The following is a 21,390-nucleotide window of genomic DNA, read 5'->3' as shown; positions in this document are numbered from 1 at the left end:
TAAACGAGGAGGCAATTATTTAAAAAAACAACTCCATATGCCACTGAAACAATTAGCCGATTTCTCTCATGTTCTATTGGTTTTCAAATCAACTTTCTTTCATTGTCCAGTAGCCTAAGGCACAATCCTAGTCATATTAGCAACCCATGTTTGTTGCTGCATCTTTAGATCTCCCATCTCTCAAAATTTCAAATGGATATTTTCATTCATCTCTGTCACATGAAACCACTTGCATGTGCAGTGTGCTTTTGATAACCATGTTGTTTTCTCTCTAATTGCATTATGGAAGGAACATTCACGCATAGCCTACTGACATGTGTGCATTGCCACACAGCTATAATGTTAAGAAATAATTGTTGATCATAATTTTAAGCCAAAAGTTCTGATCTGTTGCATCAGCCTCAATGCTTTTTAAAGTTATTTTGATGTACTAGTTGTATGAATATGGGATCTATTGTCGCACAACTGTCCCAGAGTCTGTTTGGAATTTATTTCTCGCACAGAACAACAAGCTGACCAACAGAGTAGGTCAACTTTTTTACTATGGAGGATAGTAGATTGACATAGGCTACAGATTTTGCTGTTTGTTACTCATCTTGTTGGCTGAGAAACATTATGTGGACAGTTATTCTAACATCTTCAAACTGCACATCGGAATTCAGTAAGAAGGACGAATGCTGTTGCATCTGTGAGTTGCATGTTCTGTTTAGAGAACGACCGATATGGATTTTTTAGGGCTAATGTCCATACTAATTTTGAGAGGCCGATGGCCAATATTTTAGGCCGATATTCAATTTCATTAAATTTCCCAGAGACAGCGATGTATGCATTAATTCATCAATTAAAGAAAATCTAACAATACATTTGGCTTTTTTTTTTTTCCAATCTAACTACATAACATTTTATTTGAATGGTAAATCTCTTGATAAACTGGGTAAATTAAGATGGCATAGGCCTACTCACAATACATGTGAATGCATATTCAATAAGAGTGTGTGCATGCATTGAGTTATTGAGCTTGATTTAGCTGATCAGTGGATGCTACAGATGACAATCTGTTTCCCTTCTATTTGGGACGTATAGTAGCCTACTGATCAACAACATTTGCATAGCAGAATTACTCCAGCATGTCACGCCTGTATGGAAGGACATCATATAGGCACTGCTGTTAGTTTGAGAATATCTATTCAATGCAAATGGGTCCAACATAACGTCATGATTTGTGATCATGAATTGTTATGAAACTAGTATTTTTAGTCATTTTCTGTGATCTGGAATATATTTGTATTTGTTTTGTTGCCGTCAGGATGCACCTCTAAACAACTCAGCTGCCATGACTAAATTCGAAATAACTCAATCATTTGTTGAGGTTTTCAGAAACTATGAGAACTAGCTAATGGTGATTACATTCGCTACAAAGCCATATATGTGGATAATATATCTAACAGGGAGAGCGAGGGTAGCAAAAAAAGATTAAACGACGATGCACATTCTGTCTGAACAGCTGAAATCTGCCCATAGTTTGAGAAGTGAGAACACACATACACGCACCGATCTACAGATTTTAGTCCATAAACATGCAGTATGATTCTTAAGTAGCTAAACCTATTGCCAACCTTTATTTAGCCATTTTAAACACTTCCTTCTTTACCTATTACGACAATCATTTAATCCGACTCATCAACTGTCAATTTACCGGTACGATTGCAGACCAGGCCTTGCATACCATCAGGCTGTCAGTCACAATCGGGTCCATCTGCTAATATCTATCTTGTTACTGCTTGTCTCATTCATAGGACACATCACAGGACTGCCATTCCCCCATTCCCCCATATTCACAAGGACGCTGCTTCACAATGAGCTTAGTGTGCCCACATAGGCATTTCTCCAGCCAGCGGGAAAACCATGCTTAGGCAACAAGGAGGCCTGAGGTCACTCAGTACGCACAAATACACTCACTGCATGACATCACCAAGCCAAGCTTTTAGCTTCTCAGCCTCCCAAACAGGACAAACAGAAAAACAACCAGCCATACAACACTGAAATTAGAGTTAATTTACCTCAGAGAGTATCTGCACCTTAGAGATGAATTGCACTGACTAGTGATGAAAAAAAAAAATCCATACAGTTACATATCGGGATATCATTTTGGACGATGTATCGTTTCATTTTGACAATATCGCAATATTTTTGTGCTAGTTGCACCAAAGTTCCAGTATTTTTCCTTCATTGCTTGTTCTCCATCTTGTTTTTAAATAGGCAGCCAATTTGGTTTGAGCACTTTTATTGCCACAACTGATCAAATTCATTTTCTCATGGCTCTCTTGTCCCTCTGCAGAAGACATATGGCGAGCAATATGTTTGTAACATGGAACAGCAATAAAATGTAAGTATTTATACAGTGGGATCCAAAATTACTGGCACCCCTGACTGGCAATGCACAAACAATACTTTAAATTATATTGTTTATATTTTTTATAGAGAGAAACTAAAAATACCAACATGTGAGAAATACTGTACTTTATTAATGTTTCAATGGAACCAACCAAAATCATACAATTATTTAATACAAAATACCTTTCACCAAATTCAAGGTTTCATCATTTTTGGCACTCCTTTTATTTGATTTATTTATCCTAATTTAGTACTTAGTGCAACCACCTCTGGCAAGGATAACAGCATGGAATCTTTTCCTGTAATGTTTGACAAGGTTATAGAACACATTTGGAGAGATTTTGCAGATCCTTTCAAGATTCTTCACATTCTTGGCTTTGCGCTTCTCAACTGCCCTCCTCAACTCAACCCACGGCTTTTCGATTGGATTAAGGTCCGGCGACTGAGATGGCCATGGCAGAACATTGATTTTGTTGTCACAGAACCATTTCTGTGTGGATTTTGAGGTATGTTTTAGGTCATTGTCTTGTTGGAAAGTCCACCTACGGCCAAGTCCCAGCCTTCTGGCAGAGGCAACCAGATTCTCAGCCAAAAATTGCCTGAAACTTGGTGGAATTCATTATGCCATCAATCTTAACCAGTGCCCCTGGACCTCTGGAATTAAAACAACCCCAGAACATCACTGGCCCACCACCATATTTCACCGTGGGTATGAGGTGCCTCTCCTATTATGCATCTCTGTTTCGACACCAAACATGCCGATGCTGTATCTGACTAAAATGTTAAATCTTGGTCTTATCTTCCAAATCTTTAAAATTTTCTATTAATTGCTCGGACAGTGCTCAGTGGTATAGTCATTTGTTTGTGGATCTTCTTGTAGCCATTACCAGATTTATGAAGGTCTACAACCATCGGTCTCTTTTGAAATGCCAGTTCTTTTGTTTTCTTCATGGTGTTGGATGACAAAAGGATATTGCATGCGTTACCTCATTTTCATACCCTAGTGAAACAGGAAGTGATGTAACGGCTCAATATAGTTTCTTAAGACTTAGATCAACTTAAATAAGTGGAATTTAATTCCTGGTTTAATTTTGTTAGATGTTATTTACAATAATCTTTAAGGATGCCATTAATTGTGAAAACTTGACATGGAGGATCTATAAATGATTTGGGTTGGTTCCATTGAAACATTAATAAAGTACAGTCTTTCTCACATGTTGGTATTTTGAGTTTCTCTATAATTATATTGTTTATATTTTTTAAAGTATTGTTTGTGTATTGCCAGTCAGGGGTGCCAGTAGTTTTGGAGCCCACTGTGTGTATATATGTACAGTGTGTCAAAAAAGTATTTAGTCAGCCACCAATTGTGAAAGTTCTCCCACTTTAAAAGATGATAGAGGCCTGTAATTTCCATCATAGGTACACTTCAACTATGACAGACAAAATGAGAAAAAAAATCCAGAAAATCACATTGTAGGATTTTTAATTAATTAATTAGCAAATTATGGTAGAAAATAAGTATAGGGTCAATAACAAACGTTTATCTCAATACTTTGTTATATACCCTTTGTTGGCAATGACAGAGGTCAAACGTTTTCTGTAAGTCTTCACAAGGTTTTCACACACTGTTGCTGGTATTTTGGCCCATTCCTAGATGCAGATCTCCTCTAGAGCAGTGATGTTTTGGGGCTGTTGCTGGGCAACACGGACTTTCAACTCCCTCCAAAGATTTTCTATGGGGTTGAGATCTGGAGACTGGCTAGGCCACTCCAGGACCTTCCTTGAAATGCTTCTTACGAAGCCACTCCTTCGTTGCCCGGGCGATGTGTTTGGGATCATTGTCATGCTGAAAGACCCAGCCACGTTTAATCTTCAATGCCCTTGCTGATGGAAGGAGGTTTTCACTCAAAATCTCACGATACATGGCCCCATTCATTCTTTCCTTTACACGGATCAGTCGTCCTGGTCCCTTTGCAGAAAAACAGCCCCAAAGCATGATGTTTCCACCCCCGTGCTTCACAGTAGGTATGTTGTTCTTTGGATGCAACTCAGCATTCTTTGTCCTCCAAACACAACGAGTTGAGTTTTTACCAAAAAGTTCTATTTTGGTTTCATCTGACCATATGACATTCTCCCAATCCTCTTCTGGATCATCCAAATGCTCCCTTAGCAAACTTCAGACGGGCCTGGACGTGTACTGGCTTAAGCAGGGGGACAGGTCTGGCACTGCAGGATTTGAGTCCCTGGCGGCGTAGTGTGTTACTGATGGTAGGCTTTGTTACTTTGGTCCCAGCTCTCTGCAGGTCATTCACTAGGTCCCCCCGTGGGGTTCTGGGATTTTTGCTCACCGTTCTTGTGATCATTTTGACCCCACGGGGTGAGATCTTGCGAGGAGCCCCAGATCGAGGGAGATTATCAGTGGTCTTGTATGTCTTCCATTTCCTAATAATTGCTCCCACAGTTGATTTCTTCAAACCAAGCTGCTTACCTATTGCAGATTCAGTCTTCCCAGCCTGGTGCAGGTCTACAATTTTGTTTCTGGTGTCCTTTGACAGCTCTTTGGTCTTGGCCATAGTGGAGTTTGGAGTGTGACTGGTTGAGGTTGTGGACAGGTGTCTTTTATACTGATAACAAGCTCAAACAGGTGCCATTAATACAGGTAACGAGTGGAGGACAGATGAGCCTCTTAAAGAAGAAGTTACTATGAGAGCCAGAAATCTTGCTTGTTTGTAGGTGACCAAATACTTATTTCCACCATAATTTGCAAATAAATTCATAAAAAATCCTAAAATCCTAAAAATCCTAAAAATTACAGGCCTCTCTCTCATCTTTTTAAGTGGGAGAACTTGCACAATTGGTGGCTAAATACTTTTTTGCCCCATGGTATATATTAGAATAATGAGGACCGCAAAACATATCGTATCGGCACCTAAATATCGTGATAATATTGTCTTGTGAAGTCCATGGCAATTCCCAGCCCTACTGACTACACACAAACACATGTACTAATAGCTCTCACACAGACACAGTCAACACTGCAGTTCTTTAAAAAAATTTTTTTTTAATTTTACCCCTTTTTCTCCCCAATTTCGTGGTATCCAATTGTTGTAGTAGCTACTATCTTGTCTCATCGCTACAACTCCCGTACGGGCTCGGGAGAGACGACGGTTGAAAGTCATGCATCCTCCGATACACAACCCAACCAAGCCGCACTGCTTCTTAACACAGCACGCATCCAACCCGGAAGCCAGCCGCACCAATGCGCCGGAGGAAACACCATGCACCTGGCCACCTTGGTTAGCGCACACTGCGCCCAGCCCGCCACAGGAGTCGCTGGTGCGCGATGAGACAAGGACACCCCTACCGACCAAGCCCTCCCTAACCCGGGCGACGCTAGGCCAATTGTGCGTCGCCCCATGGACCTCCCGGTCGCGGCCGGTTACGACAGAGCCTGGGCGCGAACCCAGGGACTCTGATGGCACAGCTGGCGCTGCAGTACAGCGCCCTTAACCACTGCGCCACCCGGGAGGCCAGTTCTACTAAATTATATTTATTTCACTGCGTGACCAAGTCACTACCCACTCTATATGTATAAAAATAGTGTAATACAGTCCATTATTACTATGCATACTACCTCTCTTATTACTTGTTATTTTTTACTCTTTTTTCGGTATTATTGTTATTGACTGAAGTACTGCATTGTTGAGGGAGCTAATCAAGGGGCCAGGGTTCCAGTCTGGAAGCATACTTTTGACTGCACCTACAGTATTGCAGTTTAACTGAATCCTGGCCAAGAAAGACAATTCCCATTGACGGTGCCGTAGAGAAGTCGAATTATAAAATTTGCAATAAGACTTTAGTCACAGAGTGCTACTGCGCAGGCGGCGTAGACCCAGTAAGAAAGTTGGCAGCAACCACAGAACGGTATATGCGAACGCGAGAAGATTAAGTTGAAAACAACGGTCGGCCATCTTGTAGGCAGTTTCTAGTTCTTCTTATACCTCAGGGGATCTAGCACATAAGCATTTTGCTTCCCCCTTTATACCTGCTGTACACTCTGTATGTGACAAATACAAATGGATTAGATTTAGATTTTGTTAAAAGACAAAAAGGGAAATACTATTTACTAGGACCAGGAAGATACCAGTATCGTGGCAAGGAAACAAAACAATGTGGATTGAACTTCTTTAGGAAAACAGCCCTAATGTTGGAAACAAACATCATTATGTTGTCATCCAGAGTCACATTTATTTATTTTCCAAGCTATAGTACAGAATATTTTACACACAGCAGGTTAAAGGACCAAATAGTCTGCTTCATGGTTTCATTTTTGTCATGGAAAAGATAAATCGCAATACTGGTATAGTCCCGGCCCTATGATTTACCCAGGATCATATGAAGGAGAAAAATGCATCTCTTCCCAAGTGAATGATTGATGAACAATGGTTACTGGTTGAGGCTCTATCAGTACCAGCCATGTTGACATAGGAGAACTATGAAAGACTCCAAACCATTTACCCAGCAGCCCATGAAATCCACAGTCAAACGTCAGCTCTGTAGAGCATGGGGAAACAGAGACTCCTTTCCTACCATCCATCTATAAAGCCCAGGAGAGTTATTAGTGATATGCTTAAAAATAGCCTGCGGCGTCACAAGGCTCCAAATTTGGAACCTTTGTGTATTTGCTCTTGATTTTGCTACGGGCGCATGTTGACTCTGCTGATAAGACTGTTGAAATAAGCTGATAAAATATTTGGCATTAACAATTTATGTTAGGAAGGGTTGTTTTGGCCTTGAGGCTCCCCCTTCATGGGGGTTGGGGAGGGAGGTTGTGGATGCATTTAGAATAATCGACAAACATGAAAATAACATAGGTTATTACTGAGCATAGCACTATGAAGGACTGTAGCAACAGCAGTCAGAACAACCAAAATGAAACCAACTGTGTATTTACCCATTTGTATAATTTAACCCGTGATGAGATAGGCTTGCTGTACACATTGACCACAATCCTGATTGAATTCTTCAGTTGGACCATGATGGTGCCGCATGGAGGGCTGTGTGGAGTTGGAGCGGTCTTTGCCTTGGCCAGTGCTGCACGGCAGTGCTAATTTGTCCTTCAGTCTCACCTCTCCCAGCCATACTAAGACCACACCTACAGTATATTAATCACCTAAGAGGATTTGGCACAAAATCTAATTAAGGCTTTAGAATGTCTGCTGATTAATTAGAAATAACCATGGGAGAATGAGGCTATTATCAGAGCAATGGTACATGCCAACACCACCGCAAATAAATAATTGATGGCAACTCAGTTTGCAATGTTTGGAGGCGAGGGTGTCCTGAGAAAAACAAAATGAATTAAGCTACATAATTTAGTTCAGCAGAATTGTTCGGTTGCCAAGGCTGTATTGGATGGGATTCAAAACTATGAGGGACAATGAATGCTGTTCCAGATACGTTTTGAGAAAGGTAGTAGCCCATTTTTTTGCCACACAGATTGATTAAACAGTGCTATCAAGCAAGAGGCCCTGAGATAAAAATGTAATCAGTCCCATCTCTAACCAGAAACAGGTTCCATCTGGTTCAGAGCTTGGCAGTGGGGCACCGTCATACCTGATGATGACGTCTGGTTTTCCCACTCACCAAAACCCTTCTAACATTTCACAATTTATCAGGCTGTGACTAAGAGGCAGTTCAGCTGAGGTAAAATGATAACTAACTGTACTCCAGTGAAAGTGAACCTTATTATGCTCCCAATTACAAGTTATTGAGACTTAAGACGGGTAGCTAAGCTACTTACATAAAACGTAAAACATATATATTTTTTATGACAGGATGTTAGGGGGAACAATAGGACACTGTCACTCCAAAAGGTGCCATTCTTTCTGCCCCCACCTCCCTGAGAACTAACAGGTGACTCAGGAAAAAGGAATGAAAACACAGGAAATTGAGATTACACAACCGTTATGGTGTGCTGGAATGTTTGTCTCTTTATACCCCCCTTGAAGTCACAGTGTTGCCAAAGCCCTTGGCATACCTCCTGTGTATAATAATCTATCGTTGGGCAAGCACGTGTTGGTGTGGCAATGGCAGGAGCAGAGGGAGGGAGGAGAGAAACAGCTTTAACAAGAATCACAAATCAGGAATAGGACTTTAAATAGCACTAAAGAGCAAGGGGTTATCTGAAAACTACCACAAGAGGAAACGGCTTATGGTCTTTGGTTAAGATTGATGAACAATGCTCATTAGCGGAGGATCCAAGTGGGGCAGACATGTCACGAAGTCCACATAAGGAGCCATGCTCTTTGAGGAGGGACTAGAAGAGCTGTAAGCCTACACTGAAACCTGACCTTGTCTCCTCAGCTGCTAACGGAAAAGCTCCTGACAGCTATGATTTAGCCCTCTAAATATTTAACATCTTTGTTGACATAAAAAAAAGTCTGCATTTCGCTCTGGGTAGAAACAGAGGGATCAGAGCTCGGAGACGCATTTGGGTTTTCACAGAAAGGTGTCACAAATCAGTCTCCTACGAGGGAGAGGCACAGCGAGTGCAGAGAGCGCCACAGCCAACCTCCCAGACGATCCCGTCTATCACTGGTACAGCACCTGTGGCCAGAGAGGATTTAATAAACCACTAACCTCGGACATCCAGAACTAAAACCTTGCGTAATTGCGTCAGTTGCTCGATTAGGTTATAGGGGGGAGACGTATTCGAAAAATTACTCATGAGACAAGCAGTCTCCGCCTCTCTAAACATAAACTCTCAGACAGTTTGGGGCAAGTCTACAGCCCAGATACCTCTTCCCCTTCTGAAATGTGAAAGATGTGAGGACCTGCTAAATCGTGATTTGTCCAAAATACCAGTGACAAAAAAATCTGTGTACCTGAAAGCTCCACGTAAATGGCGTCTGCATACTAGGTTCGGTTTGCTCCTAGCAGAACCCGGCTAGGCAAAGTGCCTCGCGTGATCCTTTAAAAAAAAGACCTTTGCTTGAAAAAAAAAAGCAGCAAAATGATTATTTGTCCCCCTTGAAATGATGTAGCAACAACATACCCAGTAACACTTCCTCAAAATAATTACTCAAAGATATATCAAGAAATCTGTAATTCAATTGGACGATTTTGCAAAGGAGGTCTTAGTTGTGCAATTTCACATCTAACTGGAGTATTTAAGTAAAAAACAATTGTATGAAAACTAGTTGTCTCTCGTTCAATGACAACAAACACTATTGAAAAATCCTGTCCATAGTTTCCATTCCTACTAGGAGTAGTACTGTTGACCAATCACTGACGAAGGGGAGCATACTTCAGCTACCAAACTTCGACTTGCCATAAGAATTTTTTGTGTGCGCGTGAACAGATGAAAAAAACCCTGCCAAACACCAAAACTTCCCCAAATGTTTTCATAATATATCCACAAAATGTTTCGATTGGGAAGCATGCAGCAGCCTGTAGTCGTCGCATCACACTCTGTCGACAGCTGCTATTACCATTTATGTTACGTGCATCTGTCAACAAGAGATTTCTGAAATACTAAACGTGAGAATTGATCTACCACCGGAGTGGGCACAGGGTACCCTGTGGGTACAGGGTATCACTGAATACAGCAGGATCTGTCTCTGAGACAAAAGCCAAGGGACAGTGTTGAGACTGGGCAATTGTATCGCCCAATTTAAGGCCCTATTTGGTCAGAGACTATGCTGTTAAGTGCATAGGCCTACCTAAGGCCGACATGTATTTCCTTATAGTTACTGGCAGTAGCAGAAATCAAATAGTGCCAAGTTCTGATTCCAAAGATAAGCTAGAACTTGGGTAAGTGCAGATCATGTGGCACAAGATTATGATCACTTTGTTGATTGTACAGAATGTCTAACCGAAATGTGACTTTATCCCAACCCCACCAAAATACACATACAGGTTGGAGAGGTTGGAGCAGGGGTTGCCACACTGGGCGCCCGTGGAGCAGTTGTTACGGGGAGTTTACTGCCTTGCTCAAGGGCACAGCGGCAGGCAATGGCATCTAGGATACCAGCAACCCTCCAATTGCCTGGCTCACTTTCTGCCAGATTTTCCCCCCTTCAGACCCGGGATTCAAACTGGCAACCCTCCGGTAGCTGGCTCGCCTCTCTAACTGCTAGGCTACCTGCTGCCCGATGTGTAATTCTTCCTGCACGATTGTGTCTTTCTTGAACTGTCCCCAACATACAACTGATCTGGGAATCCCTTCAATAGCTCCTAAAACAGGGTTTCTGAAATGCAAGCCCTATGTAATCAATTAGAGTCACATTAGAGACCACAGTCTTGATGTTCATCAAAATCCCAAATGGCATTTAACAGTACTGATAAAAGCCACACTTTTAAACTCAATGAGGCAAGGCACTTCATTCACAGCAGTGACTTGTTGTATCAATACAAACCATGCAACAGGGACTGGTGTGTCGATCATTATGGGATACTGATGTTTTGAGAAAGGTAGGCCTTAACCTTAACATGCCAACCTCTTGACATGCTTTATAGAGATTGTAGCCCTGCAACCATTGTGGCTTTTGCTCTACATATTTTCTCACACTCATCTGACCAAGTATTCCCTTGCCAAATTATGATCAGGGTGTCTATGCCACTGGCTACATTGTTCTGCAGTCATTTTAAACAAAAAAAGTACATAAGAAAAAAGAACATAGATAAATGAAAGCCTCGTAGCATAATACCGTCAGAAATCTGTCAATTTGGGCCTCCCGGTTGGCGCAGTGGTTAAGGGCGCTGTACTGCAGCGCCAGCTGTGCCACCAGAGACTCTGGGTTCGCGCCCAGGCTCTGGGAGGTCTGTGGGGCGACGCACAATTGGCCGGGTTAGGGAGGGGTTGGCCGGTAGGGATATCCTTGTCTCATCGCGCATCACCGACCCCTGTGGCGGGCCGGGTGCAGTGCGCGCTAACCAAGGTTGCCAGGTGGTTAGGTTGTGTATCGGAGGACTTTCAACCTTTGTCTCTCCTGAGCCCGTACGGGAGTTGTAGCGATGAGACAAGATAGTAGCTACTAAACAATTTGATACCACGAAATTGTGGAGAAAAACAGGGTACAATTTAAAATAAAAAAATGTATCTGTCAATTTGATACGAGAACAAGAAGGATGATAACCACTGCAAGGTGAAATGACAAGTGTTGATGTTACTATCAGTGACTGTTGCTAGGGGTGCTAGGAGGTTAAACCGCTCATGCATAGAATGGTTAGAGCCTAAACAAGATCACAGTAAATACTGGAAGAGGTAATGATTTGACCTGATGCAAATTGCTCCTCTTTACTGAGGTTTGGTTAGTGTTAACCATTAACCTCTGAGAGTTTCTAAAAGGAAGTTATGGGGAGGGCCCCACGGCCGCTATGGGACCCCCAACCAAAAGGAAGTATTACTCGTTATGTCAGTTACTGGGAGCCAGTCAAAAAGCCCATGTCAGCTAACAGTTTAGTTTGCTAGGTAAGTTAGTCTAGCCAGCTAATCTAAACCTTGTTTTAGTCATGAATTAGTGACTGGGCACTCAAGGCATGTTCCCAGTGAGAGTAAATATCAAAATCAATGATGGTCCCCTAGAGGTCAGGACCCTCATTGATTTTTGATATTCACTCTCACTCAGGTGTCATATGAACATGGAATAAGTCATGGCAAAATGTGGATTTAAGATCCATCAGTGAAGCCTTAGTGTGCAGCCTGGTTTGAAGTAAGCTAGTGTGTTGAGGGGGAGTGGGCTGTGCGTTCAAATTTCATTTCTCAAAACAAGTCTCACTTTTATGCATACACCGCTTTAATAACTCAGCTAGTGCTGACAGCTCTTGTTCATTGACAACATTGTACTCAGAGAGCATAAAAAGCATTATGAACCTGTTAAACAAATTGGCCCAAGACATAGTTTGAACAATAACATTGGGTGAAAAAACTAGGCTATTGGTAAACCTATCATCTTCCAGAAAACGTGTTGTTGTCACATACAGATTAAGGATTTTAATTTGATCACTCTTGTTGCTGAGAATTTTCCTGATTTACAGGAAATGCAGATTGTGATTTACAGAAATTCCTCATCATGTCAGTTACTACACTAACACACAGTTATATTAACAGTATTCCACGTTTCATGTAGCCTCATTTTGACCAGTTAATTACCTAACCACCGATGAAGCAACATTATGGACTAAACGTTCAAATCCTGTTGCTGCAGGACTATTTTGCTGCGACAATACAGGTCAAATTAAGATCCTACACCCGTAACTGTCATCTGTATTGGCTCTTTGAACCAAGTGAAAGAACTCCCACTCTCAGCCATGTCAACACAGCGGACGTGATGCCGACCCATTTCCTTCCATGTTGGTGGTGACATACAGCTTTCAATATCCAGACAAGCACAAAAACAATGAGCTACTCAGAAATAACCAAGCATTTTGGTAACCCCTGGATGGATTCACAACAAAGAGCGACCCAGACCCACAGATAACAAAGACAAGGTCCTAAGCCATGGATTGGCATCGAACATTCCTTTTACCTAAAGTACACAGCAATTTACATGACCATGACTCTTAAAAATAGTTCTGGATTAAGCTAATCCTAGAGACGGAAATGGACTGAAAAATACCAGCCATATTTCAAAATGTCCAGACCACACTGTAATTTGACTCTCCTACAGTCAGAGTCCTAAAGTAGGTCTATCTCTGTAAAGGGCAAATGAAAAAAATAGTCTTTGGATACAAAACAATCCATTCATTGATATATCAACTATTCCTATGTGAATGATACTAAAGTATTAAACCATTTAGCCTAGTTTATGACAATGTTCCTAAAGCAGTAGCCTATGCCTAAAGAGACTAAATGGTTCTTGGAAACCAAATCCAATGGATTTATCTGCGTGTAACTAGACATTGAGACAAGCATCCACTTTGGCAGAAACCTTACACTAACTAACCCACTGTGGATCCTAACTCAGCCTAACTCACTGACTAGGATGGCGTTGTAACAGCCCTCTACAGGCCCTTGTACCTGTAACACCCCAGCTGGCATAATCTTCCCTGCATGACATATAATACCCAGCATATTATAACTTGGTATCTGGCAAAATTATGTTTTTTACATTTTTATTTTATTTATTGTTTTGAATTTTACCCCCCTTCTTCTCCCCAATTTCGTGGTATCCAATTGTTAGTAGTTACTATCTTGTCTCATCGCTACAACTCCCGTACGGGCTCGGGAGAGACGAAGATCGAAAGCCATGCATCCTCCGAAACACAACCCAACCAAGCCGCACTGCTTCTTAACACAGCGCGCCTCCAACCCGGAAGCCAGCCGCACCAATGTGTCGGAGGAAACACCGTGCACCTGGCGACCTGGTTAGCGTGCACTGCGCCCGGCCCGCCACAGGAGTTGCTAGTGCACGATGAGACAATGATATCCCTACCGGCCAAACCCTCCCTAACCCGGACGACGCTAGGCCAATTGTGCGTCGCCCCATGGACCTCCCGGTCGTGGCCGGCTGCGACAGAGCCTGGGCTCGAACCCAGAGTCTCTGGTGGCACAGCTAGCACTGCAGTGCCTTAAACCACTGCGCCACCCGGGAGGCCCACAAAATTAACTTTTGAAACTCCAAAACCATGAATAAAAACCCAAGCAACCATCCGGGTGAACAAGGAGATTATTTCATAAGGAAATGTCTGAGAAAATAGAACCTAGGCCGTAACTCTGCACACCCTCATCGGAAGGCTTTAGGGCATGTTTCAAACATGTGCCTGGGTAGTAGTGTGAAACTGACACCATCAACTGCTGTGATTGGGCTAAATTAAATTGTGTGGAGCAGAAAAAGAGTGGGATAGCTGATTCTGGCTTCTCTCTAAACGATGATCCCAAAGGTTAAAAAGAGAGATCACTAATCCATCCTTTCTCTGTGTATGCCATGCCTGCAGATTTGAGGTAGAAGTGCAAGCACAGGAGTGTGGGACTGAATGTTTGTGCATTGGTTTTAAAAGAGAGAGGAGATTGGTATTGTAGTCTCATTGTTCCAATGAGAAAGTCAAACAAGTAAAATTATTATCAAGAATCTAATCAAAAACTGGCTTCATTTGTTGTCCCTCTGAGGTCTTTGGTCTTTCATCATCATAAATATATTAGCATTCAAGGCAATCAAATATTTTTAAGCGCATGCCGCCAAGTTTGTTTAACATAGCAGAGTCAATATTAATTGAGCGCAAGCACAGGTTTACACACAAAGCAGCCGCTCCCTTGTGATGGTTAATGATTGACCCTATGGGCTCGGGTGGGCCAGTTTAGTAGAGATAAATAGGGCCTCTGCCAAAGGGAGATCTGTGGTCCAGGGTAGGACAAAGACACCAATACTGATGGAAAGCATCACTGTGAAATACAGTCATTAACACAGGGACCAGTCTCCCTAGGCCTGAGCTCTTAAGCTTACCAAAACCACAGGGTTTGTAAATTGGGACAACCAGTTAACTTAACAGTGAAGTAAGTGTTCAGGAGTAAAGGTTTCATTGTGTGGCTGGCCATTTCAAATATCGTGCCTTGTAATCTACCAATTCCATTTGACTTCTAATGGTAGTTACACCTTCTCCTAAAATGCCTGTCACATTGCAAAATGGTCACAATTCTACAACTTGACAAGGCACTCTAGTGATGGAGGTAAAGAAAATTGCAAAACATTTGTTTTGCTAGGTAGCATTTGCTAGCACTAGTGGCTGTACCTGTGCCAAACCTCCAGTATTTTTCATCCTATATCCTCAATCTTCTTTAGAAAAATATTGAGCCAACATGTTTTCAGCTTTTATTATCATGACTGATCAAAACAAAATGTTATCATGCTCTCTTCTCTCTGCAGCAGACATATAGTGAGCCATATGTTTGGAATATAAAAACCCAACACATATGTATGGAGATGATCAAGATTCTATCGTATCAGAACTAAGTATTGTGATATCATATTGTAAGGTTTGTGGCAATTGCCAGCCCTAAGACAAGCAAAGTATGCCCTTATCCTATAGTTTCAAATATTCTTACGTCTATGGTACTGTACCTGGATCACATTACAAAACCCAACTGAGATGTACTAAATGCAACCTAAGCCCTCACTGCCCCTACATCTACATATAGACTATGTGAATTCTGACTAAAAACAGATGTAATAGGAGAGATGTGCTAGAAATAGAAGTGTTTCACCTCTAGGGCATTCTGCCATGTTTTCAGGACAGCAGAGACATGGCCATATGCTTGGCTCCATCTCCACAGCCGTGTTTGCAGTGTAGTGAGATTCACTGCCTCATTAGAGAGCTCCCAGAGGCCCCGGAACTCTCTCTGAGCCAGAGGGGGACACCACAATATGATCCATAAATGACAGCAAAGAAAAGTACAGTATGACGACACAACCTCACGCAGCCATGAGGGAAACAGCTGTCTGCTCCAAATTCCATGTAAGCTGTGAATGTTTCATGTTTTGGATTCAACTTCAGCTGCAGGCAAACTTTGCATTCACACTTTGCATGTTTCAATTCACATATATTTCTATCCTTTAACATGAAAATAATACTCTAAAATACACAAGGATGAAAATCCTTACCCAAATCAAATCAAATTTTATTGGTCACATACACATGGTTGGCAGTGTGTGTTAATGCGAGTGTAGTCCCTGTACAGTTTTATACCAGCCACATTACATTGTAATAGATGTAACCTACGTACAAGTATTTAGGTGTTTGACAATTTATTTAATAAACTACCACTTATAGCCTAAAAATCAGGTTAAGAGAGTCAACAGAACGGTGGACGTTCATTGCACTCTGTCCTGTCTATGTAATGATTATCACCATGCCTCGGCTGACAGCAACATCTGCTTTATCATCCCAGTGTCTCCCCTATATTAATTTCACTGCAAAAAATATATATATTTCTGCCAAGACGTGCTTTTAAAAGGATAGTCGTTGGCTCAATGACTGGAAGTCTATGGGAAGGTATCGGCAGGTAGCCTAGTGGTTAAGAACAAGAGTGACCGGGCGTTGGGCCAGTAACCGAAAGGTTGCTGGATCGAATCCCTGAGCTGACACGGTAAAAATCTGTTGTTCTGCCCCTGAACAAGGCAGTTAACCCACTGTTCCCTGGTAGGCCGTCATTGTAAATAAGAATTTGTTCTTAACTGACTTGCCTAGTTAAATAAAAAAAAATTGAGGATAAAGTGGATAAAAGTGGATAAACGTCCTCTAAGCCCGCACAACATCTTTTGGATTACGATTATGTAAGGGGCCTGTTAGTGTAGAGAATCATACATGCCCGGTCACTCATTCCACCCTTAAAAAAGTAGTGACAGAAAAAATAGATAGCCATGTGAGCCTACTGTAATGATATCCATCTTTAGCTCCTCAAGAAGCAGACTTTCAGTGAAGAAACTAGGCCTAGCCAAATCATTTGCATATTCTGACATGGGGCAGTCCAATACAGCCTCAAATCAGGCCAACTCAAGTTGACCCATTTATGAGCAACTCCCTGACATTAGTCAAGAGGATGATTAAGTCATTTCTTCACTCCGCTGGCTTTAAACCACACAAATTAAGGGTGGCTCTTTGACCCCCTCTGGGATTCAGTCTGCCACCTCTCCAACACTGCTGGGCCTATGATATTTAGGCTACTCTCAGCGAATCTGAGCCACAGATACAATCTGATCCTTTGTACAGAGATTACTCTGGGCATGCAGCCTCTGTGTGGTCACTGCCAGCAGCCAGCCAGGTAGAGGATTAACAGCAATGCACAGCACGGTCAGACACACCCACTTCTCTACTTCAGCACCTAACAGAAAGTCAATACAGCCCTTCATACTTCAGGTTACCCAGATTATTGTGAATTCAGTTGAAAACCACAGTCAAAGTCTTATGGATACCGTCAGCAAACCACAAACATACCAAAGACATCAGAAAATCATACACACTGTTTTTCTCCTTTCTCAGTTGAGGGAACATGCAGCTTAAGTTATACAGTATCTGTCTTTGATAGTAGGCAATGAAGACTGAAGAGTCCTCTAAAATGCTAAGGAACTCAAGACTCAGGTGCAACACTACACCCGCAGAGTCCCTACTTGCCTAACAGTGCGATTGAAGTTGAATATTCACACGCACCCTCAGGACTTACTGCATGAAAATGCTGGTAAATGTATAGTAATTAGGGGTTTGATAAAAGATACCAGGATAAAAGTTTAATTTCTCTAAGACTAAATTGCACAGAGATTACTGGGGTCCTGTATTAGGAACCAAAGATGTGTGTATATTTACAAACAGAATATATATATATATCTCTGCAGTAAAATCAGGAAATTAAAAACATGTTTTCAGGAATGGGTTACAAAAGAAGTTCTGATTTTAATAAAGACTGCATTTTCCACTTTGTAGGGGATTTGAGGGAGTAAAAAAAAGAGACATAGGCTAGCCTAAGTCCATGGGCTGTTTGTTTCACAATGAACTTTTACTGCGACATTGGACATTAATACCATTGTTCGTCAAAGGGCTTATAGATATGTTGTTGAAGTGATGTATTGAGTCATATTGCCAAAATATATGAAAACTGTTCAGACAACCAGTGCACTCCCCCTTGGTTGTTGTTCAGTGGGACTAGGCCATGGTGAATATAATATATTTAGACCTACAACTACACCATAAAAATAGGGCCTAGGCCTATATTGTACTCTAGTATCTGCCTCTTTTTTTAAATCACCATCTGAGTGATGAGTGTGTTTGTTTAAACATTAAATATTGCAATTACTGCTGGCATAGTGTTGGTAAACACTTCCACTGAATGCATGGCAGTGTTGGTAAACACTTCCACTGAATGCATGGCAGTGTTGGTAAACACTTCCACTGAATGCATGGCAGTGTTGGTAAACACTTCCACTGAATGCATGGCAGTGTTGGTAAACACTTCCACTGAATGCATGAATATGCTTTCAACATAGGGTATCAGGAATTAACTATTGTTGTGTTGTGACATCAATGAGGCAGCCTTTATCCTCTCACACTCATGACATCACCTAAAATGTGTGTAGGGTATGGGACCATAAAAACAAATAGTTTAATTACCATAATTACATGGAACATAAAAATTAAATAGTTAGTGTAATCATTTACCAGCTGAATAAATAGCCTAGTTGACTTGTGACGAACAAGAGTAACATGTTGACATTGCATCAAGGTAAGCAGATTTTGGTCCATTATCAGATACCAGTCTGTATATCATATAAAGAAAGGTACAATGAATGGTATCAAAATCTTAAAATGTCTTACATTCATAAGACTAGCCTATAATTAAGAGGCAACTTTCTGTTTTCTTATATAATCTACACATGGCTCTCATACAAAACAGATAACTTGATGGTGCTTTCAAGACAACTGGGAACTTGGAAAAAACGAGGTCAAATCATGACGTCAGTGATCTTCAGGTCGGAAAAGTCGGCGCGCTAGGAAGATGCGTTTCCGATTTCCAACTTGGAATTCCATATTGGATGACCGTTCAAACCGATTTTTCCCAGCCGGAGCTCTTTTTTTCCCCCGAGTTCCCAGTTTACTTAAATGCATTGTAAGTCGGATATTTCCGATTTCCCAGTTGTTCTGAACGCGGCAGCAGCTATATAGCCACGGTTGAGATGCAATGCCAAAGCGACACCGTGCGCTGGCGTTCACGCCGACCGGTGCAGTAAAAAAAAACAGGGCAGCGCTCTCAACACACATGTACGAGAATAACAACAGCGTATATCAACGAACAGAACCAAAACAACACAAACAAGAAAATAGGACAGTCTCTGCTTAACATAAAATAGATGTATTACCTTTGGAATATAGGGATTTGGGGGAATTCAAGTCGAGATCCGCGCTGAGTAGGGATATAAAATCAGAGGGCATCGTAATGCATCTGAAGAGGAGGGGAAATCGGACCCCCTCAGATATGACCGTCGTTGAGCTAGCAAACTAGAAATAAATATTTCTCTGACACCGAATTAATGGGAAATAAATATACTGATACCAAACAAAACGCTATTTGACATATAGGCTATGTATATCTTGAACCAGTCGTTATTAGCCTGTGTAACACGCTTCTTTCTGCCTCCTTTACATTAGTATTTGTCAAATATGTTCAGTTCGTCTATTTTCTGTACAGCCCCGCCCACCCATGACGCAAACCCGTCAGCCAAGATAAAACAGTAGCCACTGGACAATAATCTGTCACATGATTGTAGGCCTACAACTAGTGTGAAATTTGCATAATTGAACGTGTAAAAGCACTAAACATACACAAATAAGGGAAAAGTAAATCGAATAATTTTCATTCTTGCATTTGGTGATCTCCCCCTAATTGTAATGTAGTTCTAGGATAATGCACAAGCAAATGGTCATGATGAGATTGGTCACAGCTTTTCTTTCTTTCGGGCATAGTGGCTATAAGTCATGCAGGTGCATCCACTTATCACATTGGCCACTTCTGACGTGTTATGTCATATGTGATATTAAATTAGTTAACAAAGACTGTGGCACTGCAACTCCTATAACTTTCAAAAGTTTAAATAGATATACAGACTTTAAAAAATATATATATATATAAAACACAATGGGCTTCTTGAGTGGAATGAATAATGATATGCTTATAAATCCTAACAATGGCCAAGAGCAAAGTTAACGCAGCAGCAAGGTAATTGCAGAAACCAATTTGTTGATTGGGGCATGACTGTAACAATGGGTGTACTGCACCATACTGTAGATCTTGTGAGGTATGTGAGACTTTTTCGTTATTCATGTCATATGTACCCTTTAGAAAGTTTGCAGGTTTTAAAGTACTCTATCCTGACTTCTGCCAGATCAAATCCCAACATCATTGGACATCAAATCAAATGTTATTGGTTGCATGCGCTGAGTACAATAGGTGTAGATTTTACAGTTAAATGCTTACTTACGGGCCCATTCCGAACAATGCAGAGACCTAATCTCACCACTGCACTCACCACGTGCCTCCTAAAATAGCCATTCACATGCCATGGTCTAAATGTGTATTTGATCATCACTTTCTCAGTGCATTGAGTTAATGTTTCATCAGTTGTTTCAAATTCACAAGTTCATTCATTACTCTTTCTATAAAAAGAAAGGAGCACTGAAAAATAAACTTCAAACGACCTGTGACCTTAGTGTTTATGACCCTGTCCTTGCCTTTATTTACCCCCTGATTTTGATGATCATCAGGCCTCTCTGACCACCCTTCCAAAAACTTTCTGTTCAGTGGTAACATCTTCATATGCCTCCTATGGTGGACACAAGAAACGGTTAATCATGAAAAATGTTTTACCGGTAGGCTACATTTGAAGTAAAATAGACAGTAGGCCTGCGATAAAATAGCTCCCTGCCCAGCTTGTAGCAACCCAACAACCTAAGGATTTATAACGAGGGTTATAAGTAGTTTATAAACTGCTCATTATTAGTGTATAAAGGCACTACCCTATCTCCTCAATCACAAGAAGCCTCATCAACCTTTGTAGAAAATACCACACAACCAAAATTCGAAATAGTATGTACCGTTAGATAACACACCCAGGGTAAAGTGAAGCACCAACTCTAAGAGCTACAGCTATAAATGATGGGAAATAAATTAGGATACAATTTATTGATTGATTTGTCCACCAAGATCCCTGTCTGTATTGCCATCATGAGCAACATTGAAAATAGGTAAAATGTCTAAATTTAAAAGCACTTTCATGCTAGAATCAAACTGTGACAGGAAGGGACGTGGGTAAGAGTTATTATTTATGCGTTTACAGCCCTCTAGTGTTAAAAGCAGGGACAGCCCAACCCATGGAGGAATCCATACTAAAAAAAAATTGAACATGAACTTCGCAATGGATCTACACTAAGTATATTCTCAACTCATTTGGGTAAAAAAAAAATATAATGTCAAATTAAGATATGAATGCAAAATGCACGTTAAAACCCAAC

The 21,390-nt window shown here is 41.3% G+C and overlaps 1 protein-coding gene across 3 annotated transcripts in view; it reads right to left on the bottom strand.

Annotated features, from left to right (window-relative positions):
* LOC110526388 (nuclear factor of activated T-cells 5) overlaps positions 1 to 19,619 on the bottom strand; it is a 61,128-nt gene extending 41,509 nt beyond the window's left edge. For 2 of the 3 annotated variants that reach the window (XM_036980744.2, XM_036980743.2), the window contains exon 1: positions 19,242 to 19,598. Coding sequence is in view for 2 of the 3 variants with exons in the window: in XM_036980743.2 (XP_036836638.2) it covers positions 19,242 to 19,314 (73 nt within the window). In the remaining variant the exon portion in view is untranslated. Of the gene's footprint in view, positions 1 to 19,241 lie in introns of all 3 variants that reach the window. The other variant, XM_036980742.2, reaches the window with a different exon arrangement.
* Positions 19,620 to 21,390: the final 1,771 nt, after the last annotated feature.

The sequence above is a fragment of the Oncorhynchus mykiss genome, chromosome 6 (assembly GCF_057628025.1).
Source record: "Oncorhynchus mykiss isolate SJ-2025 chromosome 6, ASM5762802v1, whole genome shotgun sequence".
Lineage (NCBI taxonomy): Eukaryota > Metazoa > Chordata > Actinopteri > Salmoniformes > Salmonidae > Oncorhynchus > Oncorhynchus mykiss.
Note: the sequence above shows the minus strand (reverse complement) of the source record. Positions and strands in the feature narration are given on the sequence as shown.